The sequence below is a fragment of the Pseudophryne corroboree genome, chromosome 1, assembly GCF_028390025.1.
Source record: "Pseudophryne corroboree isolate aPseCor3 chromosome 1, aPseCor3.hap2, whole genome shotgun sequence".
Lineage (NCBI taxonomy): Eukaryota > Metazoa > Chordata > Amphibia > Anura > Myobatrachidae > Pseudophryne > Pseudophryne corroboree.
In genome coordinates, this window is record NC_086444.1 from 371,472,295 (window position 1) to 371,493,291 (window position 20,997).

Below are 20,997 nucleotides of genomic sequence, written 5' to 3' on the forward strand. Positions count from 1 at the left end.
CCGATGCATCTGAAGATGCGATCCGGACCATTGGTCCAACAGGTCCCACTGAAAGATTCTGGCATGGAACCTGCCGAAAGGAATTGCTTCGTAAGAAGCCACCATCTTTACCAGGACTCGCGTGCAGTGATGTACCGACACCTGTTTTGGTTTCAGGAGGTCTCTGACTAGAGATGACAGCTCCTGGGCTTTCTCCTCCGGGAGAAACACTTTTTTCTGGACTGTGTCCAAAATCATTCCCAGGAACAGTAGACGTGTCGTCGGAACCAGCTGTGACTTTGGAATATTCAGAATCCAACCGTGCTGGTGTAGCACCTCCTGAGATAGTGCTACTCCTACCAACAACTGCTCCCTGGATCTCGCCTTTATTAGGAGATCGTCCAAGTACGGGATAATTAAAACTCCCTTTTTTCGAAGGAGTATCATCATTTCCGCCATTACCTTGGTAAACACCCTCGGTGCCGTGGACAGTCCAAACGGCAGCGTCTGGAATTGGTAATGGCAATTTAGTACCGCAAATCTGAGGTACTCCTGGTGAGGATGATAAATGGGGACATGCAGGTAAGCATCCTTGATGTCCAGGGATACCATGTAATCCCCCTCGTCCAGGCTTGCAATAACCGCCCTGAGCGATTCCATCTTGAACTTGAACTTTTTTATGTATGTGTTCAAGGATTTCAAATTTAAAATGGGTCTCACCGAACCGTCCGGTTTCGGTACCACAAACCGTGTGGAATAGTAACCCCGTCCTTGTTGAAGTAGGGGCACCTTGACTATCACCTGCTGGGAATACAGCTTGTGAATTACCTCTAGCACAGCCTCCCTGCCTGGGGGAGTCGTTGGCAAGGCAGAATTGAGGAAACGGCGGGGGGGGAGACGCCTCGAATTCCAGTTTGTACCCCTGAGATACTACTTGCAAGATCCAGGGATCCACCTGTGAGCGAGCCCACTGATCGCTGAAATTTTTGAGGCGGCCCCCCACCGTACCTGGCTCCGCCTGTGGAGCCCCACCGTCATGCGGCGGACTTGGAAGTAGCGGGGGAGGACTTTTGCTCCTGGGAACCTGCTGTTTGTTGCAGCCTTTTTCCCCTACCTCTGCCTCTGGACAGAAAGGACCCGCCTTTTCCTCGCCTGTTTCTCTGGGTCCGAAAGGACTGTACTTGATAAAACTGCGCTTTTTTAGGCTGTGAGGGAACCTGGGGTAAAAATGCTGATTTCCCAGCTGTCGCTGTGGAAACTAGGTCTGAGAGACCATCCCCGAATAACTCCTCACCCTTATAAGGCAAAACTTCCATGTGCCTTTTGGAATCTGCATCCCCTGCCCACTGCCGAGTCCATAAGCCTCTCCTAGCAGAAATGGACAATGCACTTATTTTAGATGCCAGCCGGCAGATCTCCCTCTGTGCATCTCTCATGTATAAGACTGAGTCTTTTATATGTTCTATGGTTAGGAGAATAGTGTCCCTGTCTAGGGTGTCAATATTTTCTGACAGGGAATCTGACCATGCAGCGGCAGCACTGCACATCCATGCTGACGCAATAGCTGGTCTAAGTATAATGCCTGAGTGTGTATATACAGACTTCAGGATCACCTCCTGCTTTCTATCCGCAGGCTCCTTTAGGGCGGCCGTATCCGGAGACGGAAGTGCCACCTTTTTAGACAAACGTGTGAGCGCTTTATCCACCCTAGGAGGTGTTTCCCAACGTGCCCTATCCTCTGGCGGGAAAGGGAACGCCATTAGTAATTTTTTAGGGATTACCAATCTTTTATCGGGGAAAGCCCACGCTTCTTCACACACTTCATTTAATTCTTCAGATGGGGGAAAAACTACGGGTAGTTTTTTCTCCCCAAACATAATACCCTTTTTAGTGGTACTTGGGTTTATATCCGAAATGTGTAATACCTCCTTCATTGCCTCAATCATGCAACGAATGGCCCTAGTGGACATTAGATTTGACTCATCGTCGTCGACACTGGTATCAGTATCCGTGTCGACATCTGCGTCTGCCATCTGAGGTAGCGGGCGTTTTAGAGCCCCTGATGGCCTTTGAGACACCTGGGCAGGCACGAGCTGAGAAGCCGGCTGTCCCGCATTTGGCATGTCGTCAAATTTTTTGTGTAAGGAGTCGACACTTGCACGTAATTCCTTCCATAAAACCATCCACTCAGGTGTCTGCCCCGCAGGGGGTGACATCACTTCTATAGGCATCTGCTCCGCCTCCACATAATTTTCCTCATCAAACATGTCGACACAGCCGTACCGACACACCGCACACACACCGGGAATGCTCTAACAGAGGACAGGACCCCACAGAAGCCCTTTGGGGAGACAGAGAGAGAGTATGCCAGCACACACCAGAGCGCTATATAATGCAGGGACTAACTGAATTATGTCCCCTATAGCTGCTATAATATTTACTGCGCCTAAATTTAGTGCCCCCCACTCTCTTTTTTACCCTTTTCTGTAGTGTAGACTGCAGGGGAGAGCCAGGGAGCTTCCTTCCAGCGGAACTGTGAGGGAAAAATGTCGGCAGTGTGCTGAGGGAGATAGCTCCGCCCCTTTTTCGCGGACTTTTCTCCCGCTTTTTTAAGGATTCTGGCAGGGGTAATTATCACATATATAGCCTCTGGGGCTATATATTGTGATTGTTTTGCCAGCCAAGGTGTTTTTATTGCTACTCAGGGCCCCCCCCCCCCGACAGTCTGCCGAGCCTGGAAGTGTAAATGCACACCATTAAAAAGCTCTGTTGATGGGCCATCTGCAACCCGCTGGACCCTAAACAGCCGATTTGGTCGCATATTGGTAAATCTGCTACTGACCACATGGAATGGATATTGGTGCTAGCAGACTGTAGTACACTGCTGTGCGATGCCTTTGCACTTCATGCGAGGGGGGCCGGACTGACATGCGGGGTGGGCTAGCCCCGTGCTGGGCGTCCCCCCGCATGTCAGGAAAGTTGATCGTAGCTGTGCAAAATTTTGCACAGCTACGATCAACTCGGAATGACCCCCATAGTGTAGTGTAGTGTCTGTGTAGGCACTTACGTGATGTGTACGTTCTTCCAGCGCTGTTGCCGGCTCCTGACTCCTCCTGACAGACTGTCCACTTCACAGGCAGAGAGGGGGCGGGCCGCGGGAGCGCAGCAGCCCAGGGGAATATTTGGTTCAGCGCTGCTGCTGACTTTACACAGCATGACAGGTAGCGAGCGATCAGCAGCTCCAGCTGGTCGGAGCTTGGGGCTGCTGCGGGTGCCAGGAACAGGGGAGCGGGAGGGCGGCCACTCGGGGTGCATGTAGAAGGTGCGCCCACAGGGCAAGTGCACTGTGGGCAATGCACCTTCTGCACACACCTAGTTACGGCTCTGCTGCTGTGTGGAATAGATGCTGGAGCTTGCTGCATGATGTGCACTGTGGAAAGGAATTTGGTGATTACAGATTGAAATGCACCACCTAGAATGGATACTGACGATTGTAGTCTGAAGTGCACTGCATAGAATAAATGCTGCTGCTTACTGATACAGGTTGAGTATCCCATATCCAAATATTCCGAAATACGGAATATTCCGAAATACGGACTTTTTTTGAGTGAGAGTGAAATAGTGAAACCTTTGTTTTTTGATGGCTCAATGTACACAAACTTTGTTTAATACACAAAGTTATTAATATTGTATTAAATGACCTTCAGGCTGTGTGTATAAGGTGTATATGAAACATAAATGAATTGTGTGAATGTACACACACTTTGTTTAATGCACAAAGTTATAAAAAATATTGGCTAAAATTACCTTCAGGTTGTGTGTATAAGGTGTATATGTAACATAAATGCATTCTGTGCTTAGACTTAGGTCCCATCGCCATGATATCTCATTATGGTATGCAATTATTCCAAAATACGGAAAAATCCGATATCCAAAATACCTCTGGTCCCAAGCATTTTGGATAATGGATACTCAACCTGTACCACTTTCCCACCCACTGACTTCAAAATCCCAGGTTTTTCCACGTTAATGAGCAAAACCCCTGCATTTTGGTCAGTGTAAACACAACCTACCCGGGACTAACTCCTGGGTCCCCGACCCTGCTCCCGGACCAGGGTCACGTTGCTGTGATCCGGGAAATTGCCAGGTTGATAGACCCGGCAATTTCCTGGGTTATAGTGGAAAAGGGGTATAACTGAAGTCCACTGCATAGAATGAATGAAGGTGACTGCATATTGAAGTGTACTGATGTTTGTAGTCTGGAGTGCTCCAGTGCTCATCATAGAATAAATGCAGGTGATTGCAGTCTAAAGTGCGCCGAGTAGAATGAATGCAGGAGTTTGTAGTTTGGAGTACACAGAGTATACTGGATATAGGGGGTCATTCAGACTGCATTGCTGCAGCGGCAGCTTCTCAATGGTGCGATCGCCTCTGCCTGATTTACAGGCAGAGGCGGTCGTGGGGCGGGTGGGGGCATGCCAACGGCATTAGGATGCTGTTGGCGGGGCGCAGTCCGGACAACAGAGGCATGTCCAGACCGTTGAGGCGACCCGGGATGCGGCGGTTTGCCCCCTGCCAGCGCGCAGGAGCTGCGCTGGCACGAAGCTACTTATCAGGTAGAAACTGATCGTAGATTCTACAATCAGGTCTGAATTACTCCCATAGATTCTTGCTGACTAGACTCAGGAACAGCAACAGGAATATACAAGGAGTAGCAGCCGGGAGCCAGTAGTAGGTCAGAGAAGTGAAGTTGTTCCAGCACTGGTCTGTACTCCAGAGCATCCTTAGATAGGTGAACACTGTGTCAGCTGATAAGAATCTAGATGGAGGTAGTGTTTCGGACTGGGGCAAGAAGGGCCCACCGAGGAAATGTAGTGGTAGGGGCCCATGCTTAAGGGTGTGGCCAGGCAATAGTGGAGGTGTGGCCAACCACCACAGAGGCCCAGCTAACCGTAAGAGAGTGCATGGGCTGGGCCCATAGTCCGGTGCAGTATAAGGTAACATATGTAGTATGTATAATTAAAGTGCACTAGGACACATTCTGGAACCTAATCCCTAGAGGAGGAGGTGGGCCCACAGGCAGTGGGGCCCACCGGTGGTTTTCCCCTGTGGGCCACTCTGACCCTGTGGAGGTACAGGATGCGTATAAGATTTACCCGTCAGAATGCCAATGCCGGAATCCCGACAGGGTCAGTAGACTGACGTCGGAATCCCGACAGCCGATATCATGACCATAAGTATAACGGGCGGGTTAGGGACGGGGGGGGGGTGTTAAGTTTAGGCGCCACCCGGGGGCGTTAGGCTGCGGAGAGGGGGGTTAGACAGCACATGGGGAGGTTAGGTTTAGGCACTAAGGGGGGAGGGTTAGCCTGCGTGGAAGGGCAGGTTAGGTTTAGGCACCACATGGGGGAGGATAGGGTTAGGTTACAGGAAGGGAGGGTTAGGGGGTAGGGTAGAGGGGATAACATACTTACCTTGCCCCTGTCGGGTTAAAAAATCGGAATGCTGGTGTCGGTTTTCTGACCGCCAACATCCTGTCCGCCTGTCACACATGCCCCATCAACATAAGGGAACAAGGAAACATTCCAACCATCCTGCTGATTGGCAACACACTAAAGTCAGGGATATCTTCAGCGGATAGGAAACCTTAGGGACTCCCGCACCCTCCTGTGAATTAGGCCCATTGGGTGTTGAACCTCACTGTTATATTACACTATTACATATTTTTATTTTTTATATTTCTGTGGATTGGAGGAATACTCATATCATCAAGAACTTCAATATGTTTGTACAGGTAGACCCTCGATTTTCTGGCACCTGATGGTCCGGAACCTCTTTTAATCCGGACACATCAGGTGCCGGGGAAAATTAGGCGGTGGGTGGTAATTAAGCTGCGGGAGGGCTTAGATAGGCTGTGGGAGGGTTAAATAGGCAGCAGGAACCTTAGTTAGGCTGCAGGGGGTGGATGGGGGAGAGAGTCAGGCTGCGGGCAGGTAGTCAGGCTGCGGCGGGGGGGCAGGCTGCGGGCGGGTAGTCTGGCTGCAGAGCGGGGAGTCGGGCTGCAGGCTTGGAGTTAGGCTGTGGGAGGCATGGTCAGTAGAATTAGGCTGCAGGGGAGGGGGGGATCAGGATGCCACCAACACCTCCGTTGCCGATACCACCGATAACTTGGTAAAATTGATAATCCGGCCAGTGCCAGAACCGAGGGTGCTGGATTCTCGGTGGTGTAACTATATTTATATGTATTGAAATCCTAAAGATTATATTTGCAGAAGTGTTCGAAGATCACATATTAGAACCAATTCAGCTGGTCTTGTTAAATTAGCATTTCATTCACTATTGCAACAATGTTTCAATTCTTCTATGGGGGGGGAATTCAAGTGTTTTGCACTCCGGCAGCCACTAGATGGCATCCAACGTAGCAATTCAAGTGTTGTTCCATTCGGCCGTGCACAGCCGTCAGCGCTGATATTACTGTTGTTCCGACATTTTTACGGGCTGGTAACTAGTAGTGTAATAAAAGCCATAGTAAAGTTATAAATGGGAAATATATTTGTCCCATGTTTCTGACCTATATGTTTTAAATTGTCCGTGATTACAAAACAGACCTGATAGACTTACGCACTTTAATAAAAGCCGGTTAAGAGCTCCTGGGCTTATGGATGGATAGTAAGGGTGGGCTTCATTAAGCCTATTTTGGGCCTTCAGCATGAGAACTGGCTAATTAGTACTTGCTGCTGTAAGAGAGAAATAAAGATGCGTCAGGGTTTTTACTCAGAATCTTACTACCTGGGGGAACAGGGAGCAGGTCTGTTAAGAGACACTGTGATTTTCTGACTGACAGTACTGTGCATATTCCTATGTTTGCTGTAGGGGCATTAGGTCCTGCTAGTTTTTGAGAGGGAACCTGTTTGTTCCATGTTGTTTTTGTTTGCAGCCTAGAATGTATACATTTATATCTGTATTTATCATATATTATGAATTGTAGTGCTGCAGTTTCTATTTTTTGACAGGGCTGGATTAACAATGAGGCAGGTGGAGCTGCAGCTCCCCCATGAAAATAGACCCACAGCATCTGCTGCAGTAGTCCGGAAGACTGGTAATGCCTAACGGGAACTGTCACTACCATGTAGAATCTCACTGGGGGAGGTGGGGCTTGTTGTTGTTGGTAGTGTCAGGCAGTTTGTCCACATTCTGACAGCCAACCAAATGTGGAGCAGAGGACAGGGTACGCCATCTGCTGTGCGAGAGGCAGATGGTAGGATATTAACCTGGTACCTGTCAACAGTTTGAACCATGTTAATGTTCGACATGAGTTTTTCAAATTTTTTAAAATTCTTGGGACTTTTTCATACTTTACGATCCACGTGGACTACGATTGGGAATAGTAACCTGTGCCGAGTGCAGCGAGGCACCTTGCCCGAAGCGCTCAACATGCGATGGGAGATGGTGCACTAATTGGGGTTCCCCGTCACTTTATGAAGAGAACGGCACCAAATTAAGTTAAAAAAAACCTTATGTTGACCTTTTCACCTGTCGACCTAGTACATGTCAACCTAATGAACATGTCGACCTAGTGACCCTGTTGACCTAATGCATGTCAACCAATAGTGGTCGACCTAATGACGGTCGACCTAAGTTGTGTCGACCCAACGACCCATACCCGTTGAGTGAGATCTATTTTTTTCTTCAAATCTCTTTATTTTTGATAAAGATGTGACAATGCAAGTGTTCAGATATAAACATAGAAGATGTCTAAAGAACACGTTAAGTAAGAAACATCTGAAGAACATGTCAACAGAAATGCAGACAAGATGACTGCATAACCATAGCAATAACAACAGATAGGATAGAATACAATAAATGTTGGAGGGAGTAGGAGGGAATTTGAGAGAGGGCTTGAAGTGAACCATAATAGAGAATGTGCGTGTACAAAGGAAGGAAGAACAAGCGGAATGACAAAGGGTATAGATAGGAAGAAGAAAGCAGTTAGGAAACAAGAGGGAAATAGGGCATAAGGGGGAAAAAAGTGAAGTAAGGGGAGGAGGGGGCGAACCAGCCAGATGAAGGGAGAAGTCCAGCATGTGGACCAGCCGATGTCCATTACTAGGTGTCCGGATAGTGGCACACCTTAGTGTGAGAGCCAAGGATCCCAAAGTGCATGGTACTTATCAACTGTATTGTTGAGAAGACTAGTGATGTATTTCATGCAAGAGAGAAGCCAGATTTGTTTCAGCACTTCCTGCGTAACAGGGAGGTCTCGAAGCTTCCAAATATGAGCCAGTTGATATCATGCTGGACAAACAATGTGAAGGATAAGTTTATTAGAAGGTTTAGAAAGGTGGCAGGTTGGGACACAAAGCAAATGGTGGAGTAGATCAAGAGTTTCAGTTTGCTTCCCATGGCCCAGTGGTTGATTTTAGTCCACACTTAACAAATGTGTAAAAAAGTGCTGACTTGACGACACTGGGCCTAATTGAGACCTGATTGCAGCAGCAAATTTGTTAGCAAATGGGCAAAACCATGGGGGTAATTCCAAGTTGATCGCAGCAGGAAATTTTTTAGCAGTTGGGCAAAACCATGTGCACTGCAGGGGAGGCAGATATAACATGTGCAGAGAGAGATAGATTTAGGTGTGGTGTGTTCAATCTGCAATCTAAATTGCAGTTTAAAAATAAAGCAGCCAGTATTTACCCTGCACAGAAACAAAATAACCCACCCAAATCTAACTATCTCTGCACATGTTATATTTGCCTCCCCTGCAGTGCACATGGTTTTGCCCAACTGCTAAAAAATTTACTGCTGCGATCAACTTGGAATTACCCCCCATGTGCACTGCAGGTAGGGCAAATAGAACATGTGCAGAGAGAGTTAGATATGTGTGGGGTGTGTTCAAACTGAAATCTAAATTGCAGTGTAAAAATAAAGCAGCCAGTATTTACCCTGCACAGACACAAAATAACCCACCCAAATCTAACTCTCTCTGCACATGTTATATCTGTCCCCCCTGCACTGCACATAGGGGGTGATTCTGAGTTGATCGCAGCCAGCAACTTTTTGCTGCTGGTGTAATCAACTAATCCCCGGCTATGGGGAGTGTATTTTAGCTTAGCAGGGCTGCGTTCGCTTGTGCATCACTGCTTAGCTAAAAAAGTTTTGTGCTGTTGAAGAGTAAGGCTGGATCTACTTACCCTGTGCGACGGATCCAGCGACGTTCCTCCCGGCTTTGACGTCAGACATCCGCCCTCCGTTTGCCTGGACACGCCTGCGTTCGGACGACCACTCCTCGAAAACGGCATCCAACGGTGAGCATCCGCCCCGGAACGCCTCTACGCTGTCAATCTTCTTGCGATCGGCGCTGCGTCTTCTTTTTCCGCTGTGTACGGCGTTGTCCGGCAACGATGCGCAGTTCCGACCCGTTCGCACTGCAGTGAAGAACCGCTGCGTGCGAACGGGTCGGAATGACCCCCATGGTTTTGCCCATTTGCTAACAAATTTGCTGCTGCAATCAGGTCTGAATTATGGCCCACTGTCTCCAGAAGGCAGGAGTGTGGGGAAACATCTAATGCAAACATTTGGGCACAATGTATCATCCAGTAAGAACTTTAAAGCAAGTTTCCGTAATAGAGACACTTATGGAGAATTTTAGAGTTGATTTGAGTGGATTAAGGGGGTAATTCAAAGTTGATCGCAGCAGGAAATTTTTTAGCAGTTGGGCAAAACCATGTGCACTGCAGGGGAGGCAGATATAACATGTGCAGAGAGAGATCGATTTGGGTGTGGTGAGTTCAATCTGCAATCTAAATTGCAGTGTAAAAATAAAGCAGCCAGTATTTACCCTGCACAGAAACAAAATAACCCACCCAAATCTAACTATCTCTGCACATGTTATATTTGCCTCCCCTGCAGTGCACATGGTTTTGCCCAACTGCTAAAAAATTTCCTGCTGCGATCAACTTGGAATTACCCCCTAAGTTTCAAGTATCAGTGCCCAGTGGGCTGCTAAGATCATATCCCCAAGCCTGTATGAAGGGGTTCCAGAGTCAGAACAGTGTGGTAAAGGCCAGAAATGGAGCCTCTTTCAGAAGGATGGTAGATACAAAAATGTTCTATGGGGGTGGAGAGCCTTCTGCAAGCGGGCAAAGTGGCAAATTTTAAAGATAATGGTAGAATTGTTAGTGTGGTATACCATTTTTTTTCTTGGATTTCTAGATATGTTTGTGGGGTAAAATTTCTATTAATATGAAGTGGAGGCAGTCAATTGACCGCCGGATTGGATCCCGGCGGTCAATATACCGACGCTGGAATCACGACAACAACTGCAATACCGGCGGTCGTAATCCCGACCACCACCTGAAGGGGAATAGAACCCTGTGGCGACTCAAGGTCGCCACCGGGCCCAAAGCATGGCGAGCGCACACATTGCGCAGTCTCCCAACCGCCGGGATCTCATAATGATCCCATATGAAGGTCCCCGGTAATGCCTACCCTAGACCAGGAAAGGACTGTCACCTTGTTGGACTGGTGGGATGAGAGGGTAATTCAACAGGGTGATTAAGTGGAGTAGGCTATCTGGAATGGTAACAAGCAGGGTTGATCCTGTTCCAGCTAGAGAGTGTTAAGGCAAATGGGGGAACAGACAAAGCAGAGCAAGGCATGTGTTTCAAATGAAAATCTGTAGCCCTGCGTGGCGCATCACATCGCTAGAGCCAGATTGACTGCAAGGGGCCCTAGGCACTATAATGGTTTAAGGTTCACACACCTAATAAAAACTGATCACTCAAATCACACGGATAACATATACCTGAACTAGACCAATCACTATAGCCTCATCTGTCAGTATCTATCAGCCTGTTGCTGTTCAGCAGGAGGAGTCGGAACAAAATTTGCTGAGCCCTGATTGGTTGCGCTTTGCACATGCTCTCCTGTGATTGGCTAAGAGTACTGAGCACAAATCTCTGCCCCTACAATACTGTCATTTTGAGCAGAGCTATTGGGCTTGCAGCTTGCCCGTACTTTGGTACTGGCCCATTAAAACTCTCTAATCAAGGCCCTGTAACCCAGATTTTGCAGGAGGGCACTTAGATTTCTGTCAAAGTACTGTAGAGCAAGAAGGTGGAATTTTCAAGAAAAGAAGTCACATACCAATAAGAGAAATTGGTCTGAGTGAGGGTGTTCCTTACATAGGGGGTTATTCAGTAAGAGTAACGGATTCTGCTTTTTAGCCCCCCCAGCATGCTACCCGCCGCCCGCCAACTGTGACCAAGCTCTAATAGCGATCGCGCCACAATTAGTGCGTGGTCGCAGAAACTAGGGAAGCCTCCTGTCGGCGCAGCTGGCTTCCCTAGCCCCGCCGCCATCTTTTCTTTCAGAGTGGCTGCGTGTGACATCATGTAGCCTCCCCACCCCGTTTTACCCAGCAATGGTCCGTCACCACCCCCACGAACGCCTCTGCCTGTCAATGAGTAAATGCGACCCGACAGCATTAGCTGCGCACGCACAGGACAGTGAGGTCCATAGTACATGGCAGCAAAACCTCTGTGCTGCAGTGTATATATTTATATTTAATGAAAGTGCTGCTCTTCATGTGGTAATTTAGCATGCACTATGCTATCTGTCCCATAATGTGGCCTCCACTTAAACCTCGCTACTCCTAATGGAACACAATGGTGCCCTGTCTGCCCACAGTCACTTAAGCCCCTCATGCGCTCCCTATGCAGAGTATGAATGGAGCTTGAGCATAACATCTTGGTAACCAGTATGACACAAGATTAGTGCCAATCAGGCAGTGTCCACTTGAAATACAAGTGGCTGAAACATGAAGGGAACGAGATGCCAGCAAGTGCCACAAACTATATATACAATAGTACTAAATATTAAACTGTGTGTATAAAGAGGCCAGTAGGGAATGGCGTTTTTTTCCCTACTGAGCTTCAGGACTAGAGGTATCTGACTGAGCAGGCTGTGTGCCGTTTCAGTGTTTTAGTGCTGAGCAGGAGCTTAACATTTACTCTCGTCATTGAGGAGTATTCCTATTTTATGTAGTGTTTTAGTTTGGATATTTATATATATTGGCAGTTTTATCAATAAAAAAATGCAAATCCACCAACACAGGTTTTTTTTTTTCTTTTATAAATGATCATAATCTAATTACTATTCAGATCAAGTTCTAAAGGTTTGTGCTTAAATTTGTCCTTTCCAGAAGGCCTGCAGGCTCCTTTTACAGCTGCTGAGATATCAGGGACAGAAAAGACACCTTATAGGGGCTTTTTGTTGTTTTTAGTTAATTTTCTATATTTTTCTTCTAGAACAGGTATGACCATTTGTTACTTCCCTGTGACCCATTCCTCTTAATACAGTTATTTATAGTTGGGTCTATTGCAGAGCCTTTTAGTAGTTCAGTCTTTGGATGTTCAGAAACTGGGGTTGCCGTGGCATCTGTGTAGCATCCATAATATTAATGTAGACTTGAATGACCATTTCATTGTATTGAAGTCTGTGTTTCTCCCACTATCCTGCCCTGGCCTTGCCGCTCTGAGAAAAGCTGGATAAAGCATGCAGATCTCATAAATGACCTTCAATAGAGAGAACATTCCTTTCTGATTTATCACTCTGTTGTCTCATTGCACTGTGTGTATAGCCTGCATACAGAAAGCTAAGCATTAGTGAAGGAGTAAAAATGACAGTATATTGCTAATTATTGTAATTCACAGACCCAAATCCAAATCAAATCCACACCAATTTCTGGGCAGGATTTGGCATAGGAAACAGTACAGTATAACGCATGTTTGCTGGACTTGTCCAGTAGCTCATGTTTTTGAACCTCAATATTCATTGGCTTTAGAATCTTGGGTACTATTATGTGTGGCCCATCTAACCTCATTAAATCACGGCAGCAGCTGTTACATGGATGCAATCACCATTCAGAAAATTGCCAATCATTGTCGATACCGCAATGTCATGACATTGACACTAGGGGGCGAGTTAGGCTGTGGGAAGGAGCATCAGTGTTACCGTTACTCCCCGGCATCAGAGGAGTACAGGTCGACAGTCAAAATGGTTGACATGTATTAGGTAGACTGGTTCAAATGGTCAACATGATAATAATCAATACAGCTTTTTAAGGATTTATTTTTTTGCATTTTTTCCCACATTTTACATACATGACCATCCACGTGTACTACGGTTGGGAATAGTAACCTGTGCCTGGCGCAGCAAGGCACCTTGCTCACAGCATGCAAGGGGACACGGTACACTATTTGAGGTTCCCTGTGCTCTGACGGCGAAAACGCCCCCAAAAATAAATATATGTGTCCACCATTTTCCATGCCAACCTTTTGTACATGTCTACCTTTTCCATGGCGACCTTTTCCATGTTGACAATAAGGGGTTGACCTAATGATCCACACCCTACAGGTGTCAGCCGGAAGTCACCAACACCTGCCCGCAGGACAAAGAAGACAGCACCAGGGTTCCTCTACCAGGTAGGTAACTACTGCACCAGAACCGACTCTTTTGCCAACATTCAAAACATGACGATATGCAGGCATGTCCACATATCGACCATATTAACAAAAGATACCCAACCCACTGTTATATGGTGTCCAGTGTTTCATGTATGTGACAATTTTACTGCCTTTCAAGTAGGCATTCCAAAATATATGCATGCAGAAAATGCAAAAAGTTAGAAAAGAATTAGAACAAGTGACATGATGCACAGTAAGTATGAGTGGGAATGGGGATGGTAACACTAGAAAGGCTAGTGGGATTGGGTTTTTAAAATCATAAAAAAAAACAAAAAAACATGTTAAAATCTCCAGTGGGAATGAAATACAATACCGTATAATTGTTACATTGTTACTTTTTAGTCACTGTTGCACATGTCTGAATACCTTTGTTCTGTTTCAAGACTATAGGGCCATTCGCACCTGAGGCTGCAGATGTGATGTTGTGAATTGAGCCAATCCGCAGTACGATAATTGACTTGCGAGAAAGCTCTGACCTTCCGAGGTCAATCCGCAGCCTTATCTGGGAATTTTTCGTAGTAAACACCCAGATAATGTGCTGCGCACCCCCTCCCCCCCTTCCAACCTCTGATCATACTCAACTGCCCAGGGATCGGTGCTCCTGGAGGGCTGCCAGTCGTCAGGCCTCCCTGCTGCTGTGACCTCCGGCGTTGCATAGTGAGCTGCCGCTTTGCAGCATCACTTTACTGCACCGGGGGTCAGAGGAGCAGCAGAGAGCCCTAATGACCGGCAGCCCTGTGTGTATAGCTGATCACACTGGCCAGGTTCCGGCACAGCTTTCTCTGCCTGCGAGCAGAGAAAGCTGTGCAGAGACAGCATATCGCAGTGAGCCCTCTGTTATCATCACAAGGCTCACTGCTGTATTTTTTAACATTTTTTTTCGTAAATGTGGTCAGATCACATTTCCTATTATAAGTATGAGAAATGTAATCTTGTTACTAAAAAAAAAAAAACCCAAAAAACAAAAAACAAGTGAATTAAAGGGTTTGGAGCAGTTTGCGCCAAAAGGGGTGGTATTCAGTATGCCGGCTGTTGGGATCCCGGCGCTCAGTATACTGGTGCTGGAATCCCAACACCCGGCATACCCACAACCAATCTCCCTCTTGGGGGTCCACAACCCCCCTGGAGAATAAATAGTGTGGCGCCCGCAGCGTGCCCGCAAGGGGCTCATTTGCGGTCGGGATCGCGGCGCTGGTATGCTGGCCACCGGGACCCCTCCAAAAGCCCTTTCATACATTCAGGGGACACTAAAATAATGCGAAAAAGGGTGTGAAAACACCCCTTTTCACATTTAGTAAAAAAAAAAATGTTCATAAATCTGTTATGGACTAAAATTGTAACCATATACGGAGTCAAGTTAGCTTCAGAAATTCATTTACCAAATCTTTCTACTTTGTTTTGTTGCTTGGCAGTCTTTCCTCGATGGCAATGGTTCCTGTACGCAAATGAGAGAGTGGACGGTTTCATCAGGCAGGCAGTGGTGTAATGAGAGAGACTACTACTGTGGCTTAGATGAAAAGAAAGCCGTTCATATAATTTGTCAAAACATTTATCTTGGAGAAATAACACACTAAAACTAAAGCACCTATTTATGCGGTGTAGGCACATCGCACCATAACACTGTGCACCCCAAGAGAAAGTATAATCAAAGTGCGGCTGACAATTAGCGGGGAACTGACAGTGGTGGCAACATACAGTCAACTCTACTCATCCTGACTATTCCTCTCACTCGTGGTGAGTACCAAGCAAAAGGCAAGAGACTACACAGAGTGTGGCATGCATAATTTACTATATTGCAGGCTCAGTGGGAGGCAATCACAAGACCGCCTGTCGGGATCCCGGCAGTCACAATGCCAGCACCTGAATCCCGAAGGGCGGTGAAATGCTGCCAGAATACCGGTGCCACAGGATCTTCTCCCTCTGTGGGTGTCCACGACAACCATAGAGGGAGAATATAACCTGTGGAGAGTGCAGCAAGCCACTGTGCCCGCAATGGGCTTTCTAACGCTCTCCCTGCTGCTGGCATACTGGTGGCCGGGATGCCGCTGTCGGTACCTTGGCAGCCTGCATCCCGGCCACTGGTAAATAGTATGTATTCCGGATCAGGAGTACATGCTTCTATTCTAATAAACAGTAAAATACATTAAAAGTCGGCTTGGATTTTCTCTCACATTTAATGAATTTCAGTTTACACTAAAGGTGCAATAAAATCATATTGTTCATGTACCTGCAGGAAATAAACTTATTAGGTATAAAGATGTCACTTTCCACTATTGTGAGGGATGGCCCTAATATCTATTCTGATCACAGTATTGCATTGCCACATTACGCCTGTGATAGCATTAGGTTTCCAAAGTAATGGCTCCCACTACAGTTCTCATAGCAATGATAAAAAAAGGTTAAAGAACAAAAACAAATAAAAACATTTGCTAAAGAGGCTTTGAGAATTTTGGATAACACATTTTAGCAGCTAGCTAAATCATCATCTAGCCACTTCTATTTAGAAGCTGTTTCATATATTTAGAGAAAATTGAAAATCACGTTAGCCCAGAGGCTCCCAAATGCGTTCCTCAAGGCATCCTAACGGTCCAGGTTACGGGTATATCCATGCTTGGCCACAGGTGACTTAATAAGTACCTTCAATTTGATTTAACTGTCTATGCTGAGCCATAGATATATTTAAAACATGCACTGTCGGGTTGCCTTGTTTACAGAGAGTTTGGGAACCACAGGGTTAGTTAAATGCCTAGCAAAATAAGGTATAAGAGAAGTCCTGTAAATATCAGACATGTCTCAACAGCAGCAGCTCGCTCAGACTGAAGCAAGATGTGTTCTGCAGCATCAGTCCCTCTTGTCCTGTTACCATGGAAACAGAAGCTTCTATAAATCTCATTCAGTTGCTGTGGAAACTGGTACAGACCTTCCCCATCTCTTCCATTACCTGTACTGAAGCATGAATTATTCAGGTCACATCCAAAGGCATTTAGGGACCACTCAGCAGTACTGCTTTTCCGAAATACAAGTGTCCTGCATGGCAGGAAATGTACCCACTTTCAGAAGGCTAATAGCAGGGTTGGGGTGAGCCAAAAGGCTTTTATGTATCATTTTGTTGCTGTGTCCTGAACTTGATTTGTCAGGGGAGTCAAATCCACTGAAAACCTTCAACAAGTTTACAGAATATATACAGTTTAGAGTCAAGGTTTAGTGGTCATATTTGAGTATCTGTCATATGAAAAATTCACGCCAACAGCAATATATCATGAAGAAAATGTGACTCAGCTTGAATTACACGGATGATGACTCTAGTGCAGGGTCTGACACTACCTTGCTCCCTGCCTGCTTACCTACTAAACTAAATAAAGTGATTTAACTATTACTGGTACAATTGCATGTAAGGCTGTGATATACAGTATGCATATATTTCCGTACCATGTACCAAATACTATTTTAGACCAAATTAGGGTCACTATCCCAGTTAAGCACAATGGGCGGTATTCAACTCTTTTCACCCGCTTCCACACCTGTTCTGTTTCTGCTGAAGGGCGTGGTATAATCATTTCAGTCCGCTATCCCCGGGGTAGCTAGGGCGCCCAACCCTTTACACAGCTAAACCTGATTACTATGGGCGTGATATGCTCAATAACGGCGATCACTTTAGAAGAAGATTGGGCGTGATATATCATTTGAATACAGCCCAATGTGTCAGGTAGAGCTAATTTGCACTATAAGTAAAGGTATCCCAGTAAGGGGTGGTCTTCAGTATGCCGGCGACCAGCATACCGGCGCCGGGAGCCCGACAGCCGGCACACCGACACTTATTCTCCCTCGTGGGGGTCCATGACCCCCCTGGAGGGAGAATAAAATAGTGTGGCGCGCGTAGCGTGGCGAGCCCGCAAGGGGCTGATTTGCGCTCGCCACACTGTCGGTAAGCCGGCGGTCGAGCTCCCGGCATGCTGGTCGCAGGGAGCCCGACCGCCGGCACATCGTAGTGAACCCCCAGTAAGTATTACAGCAACTTGCTAGGTGACTGGAGATCTTTGACTAGACTATGAAGTCATTGATGGGAGATATGAAAAACCTATTAGCATAGTACCATCAATCACATACGGTAGTTCCAATATGTAATAGGATAGTAGTGCTCTGTTTATACCAATTATAAATCATTCAGCTGAAAGTCTTCTGTGATCATACTTAGAATAGGATGCAGCCAGCAACGCTGGAAAAGCGATTTTAAAGACATAGCTGCAGGCTTCAGATTTTACATTTTGGGTTCTAATAATTAAAATCTAATTTATGGAGGGAAGTCCCAGGAAAGAGGATTCTGGCAGCCTTTTCAGATAGTCTTGGTTCTTCACACCTGCTGTTTACCCAAAGAGCCAGCATTATTGACATGCAGCCCACACCTAGAAGATAAGGAACAAGAGATATTTCCATTGGAAGTCATTTCTATCAAAGAGACAAGAGGCTCATGTGGATATATTATCCTCAAAGCAGCATTTATTTCATCCACGTAATTCCAACACATTTATATTCGGTGTCTGGCATTTTATTGGCATCCATCATAACAGGCTTATACACACTGTGCAGATGCAATCAGCCCCGAGGGCTGGCTCACACAAGGCTTACAACCAAATAATGAGGCCCTTGAAAAATTTACCAGAATTAAAATGGATTAGAATAAAAAAAAAAAAAAAAAAACAAAAAAAAAAAACCTCAGATACATTTAGGGCATTCAAACTCATAAGAGGTGCAGAATTATCATGCCATAAGTTAAAAGGGCAAATATAAACTTCACAAGGCTCACATTTAAAAACGTCTATTGTTAGCTAACAAAAACAGGTGGACCTCCATTCCCCATTGTGGGATCTGCAGCCAATCACAGTCTGAACTGTGTGGTGCCTCCTTCATGGAAAGAAAGGAAGTGGGGAGTCAGTTACATGCACAGGGAATGCTGCACAAATGGAAACTAAAACCAGTTTCTTTACGAAATAAAACGGGACCACTTTGCATCGTTCCAGCCCGTACGTGCCCTATCGGTAAGGAGAGCGTGGGCGCCTCTCTGAAAACTGCAGCTTCCCAATCCCCTGAACAATGCGTGGGCAACCCGAGAAACGGCTGATGCACCAACGCAATCCAGCAATGCCCAAGAGGACGCCACGAGAACCCGTCTCCCCGGGCACGCAGCAGTATGAGCAGTTGTGCCAATGATACGGATATGATAAGCACAGGGACATGTCAAGGGTAGCAATGGGGGGTGGCATGTGATGGAGGGGAGCGGGTAGGTAATGGGCTGTAGCAAGACGCAAAACCCTCTTTAATTGTTGCCTTCTCCGGTCTCTTCATCTTGCTGGTCACTTGTCCACAAGGTCAAATTATCACGCAGGAGCTGCATGATGAGGGTGGAGTCCTTGTAGGAATCCTCGTTTAGCGTGTCCAGCTCTGCGATAGCATCATCAAAGGCCTGCTTGGCGAGGAGGCAAGCCTGTTCAGGATTACCTTGTATCTCATAATAGAAGACTGAAAAATTGAGGGCCAGGCCCAGACGAATAGGGTGTGTCGGCTGCATGTGTTCCTTGCTGATCTCAAAGGCCTCCTTGTACGCAGCTTCGGACGACTCGGTCACACTCCGCTTCCTATCACCAGAGCCCACTTCAGAGAGATAACGGTAGTAATCCCCCTTCATTTTCAGGTAGAAAACTTTGCTCTCATACTGGAAGTCATTGCAATTCTTGATGAGGAACTTGTCAAGCAGGGACAGCACTTCACTACATACTCCCTCCAGTTCTGCCTCAATCTTCTCCCTGTATGCTTTCACCTTCTCCAGCTTCTTCTCATTGCCATCAGCCAGGGTCTTCTGCTCAATGCTGCTAATAACTCGCCATGAAGATCTTCGTGCACCCACTACATTCTTGTAGGCTACAGACAGCAGGTTCCGGTCTTCATTAGATAATGGCTCATTAAGTTCTGTAACCTGCATAGCACAAGGGTAAAATGTTCAGCTCTTACTGTACTGATAAAAATACAATATGTTAGACCAGCAACTCTATTAATCACTTTCTAATATGATGTCATATGTAACCGCTGCTTAAACACACTCCAAGTTTGAGTCACCTTTTTTTATAAGTAGGCACACCCCATACCTAGCATACAGATATACATAAAAGACACTGACTGTGCCATACAGCAGACAAGCACACAGCCACCCCAGGCATGACAGACAGCCAAGTTACAGGCAGACGCAGTCAGACACATGTGCCCACTGCGTTACTGTAGGCTACACATCTCACAACCATATCTGCACTCACATTAAGCATTATTCCATACCCAGGTAACACTCATCCCTGGCATCAATTTACAGACATATACATACTTGGTCCAGTAGCCACATCACAGAAACATACCCACTCCAGTTGCCAACTAATACTACATCCAAGAACACAGCGACTCCACCCCACTGCTAGGGACTCTCTAATCTAAACCCAGACAACCACCACAGCAAACACAATACTGCAGCCTATTTCTGTACAATATGACATTTCCAACAGACGCTGCCTGTTTATAAAGACCATACAGCAAACAAGGGTAAGCTGTTACCATTTCTCATTGCAAATAAATGCAATCTGATCTGTCAAAAATGATGTGAATAAAATATTGATATGACCACTAGGATAGAGATTGATCATCTGCTGTGTCACTTGTTCAACATTCTACAATTCCTGGCAGCTGCTAGCTCCTCCATATTGCAGGCTGTCTCTCACACTTACTGTACAAGGCAAAAATGGGCATTCTTCTTTCTGGGTTTGGGGATTTTTTTCCTCTCAATTTCTATTTTTTTTTATAATCAAGAACGATGCAAATACTGATAAGACCACGGGCTCATGAACAGATCAACACCTATGCATTTGCTTCCTAATGGAAAACATATTAGGGAGGGTCTGCTCCTTTACAAAGTCCCCATCCATGGATCTATCGAGGCTGGAGTGTGAGAACGGCAGAACCCACATATACTGTACACTGTGCTGTGCACGATGCTGTCAGCCTGCCATATACTCTCCTTCCTCATCCGCTATCTGCATACTACTCACCGATCTCATCGCTGCCGCCATATCCTCGTATCTCTCAGCCTGTTCCGCCAAACGGGCTCTCTGGAGCAGCTGCTCCCGGTCCGCCATGCCGTCTGGATGAAGTGCCGGTGATGGGTTCTGCTCTCGGTCAGCTTGGCTGCACTGCTCCCGTTTCTGCTACTCGCGGCGCTGCAGCCCGGGACGCACTATGGGTGGGCGGGGCCGGTGGGCGTGCCTTAGATGAATATTTCTAGATGACGTCACGAGCTATTTATAGCCCGGGACGCGAGCATGCGCAGTGCGATTGCTGCAATGCACAGCAAAGAGGTGGGGACCTGTCACACAGAGGGAGGGGCTGCTGATGGAAGGGGACCAGACTTGGGGTCGGCGAACATAACACATGGCTCTTTTTTTTTTGCAGACAGACA

General features: G+C 46.6%; 1 protein-coding gene across 1 annotated transcript; it reads right to left on the reverse strand.

Moving 5' to 3' along the window:
• Positions 1-17,980: 17,980 nt before the first annotated feature.
• On the reverse strand, positions 17,981-20,803 carry YWHAH (tyrosine 3-monooxygenase/tryptophan 5-monooxygenase activation protein eta). Its single transcript, XM_063913060.1, has 2 exons — positions 20,591-20,803; positions 17,981-19,476 (listed from the first exon to the last, which is right to left on the reverse strand). The coding sequence occupies exons 1-2, from the start codon at positions 20,675-20,677 to the stop codon at positions 18,820-18,822; spliced, it is 744 nt and encodes a 247-aa protein (XP_063769130.1). The 5' UTR covers positions 20,678-20,803; the 3' UTR covers positions 17,981-18,819.
• Between the last annotated feature and the right edge of the window lie 194 nt (positions 20,804-20,997).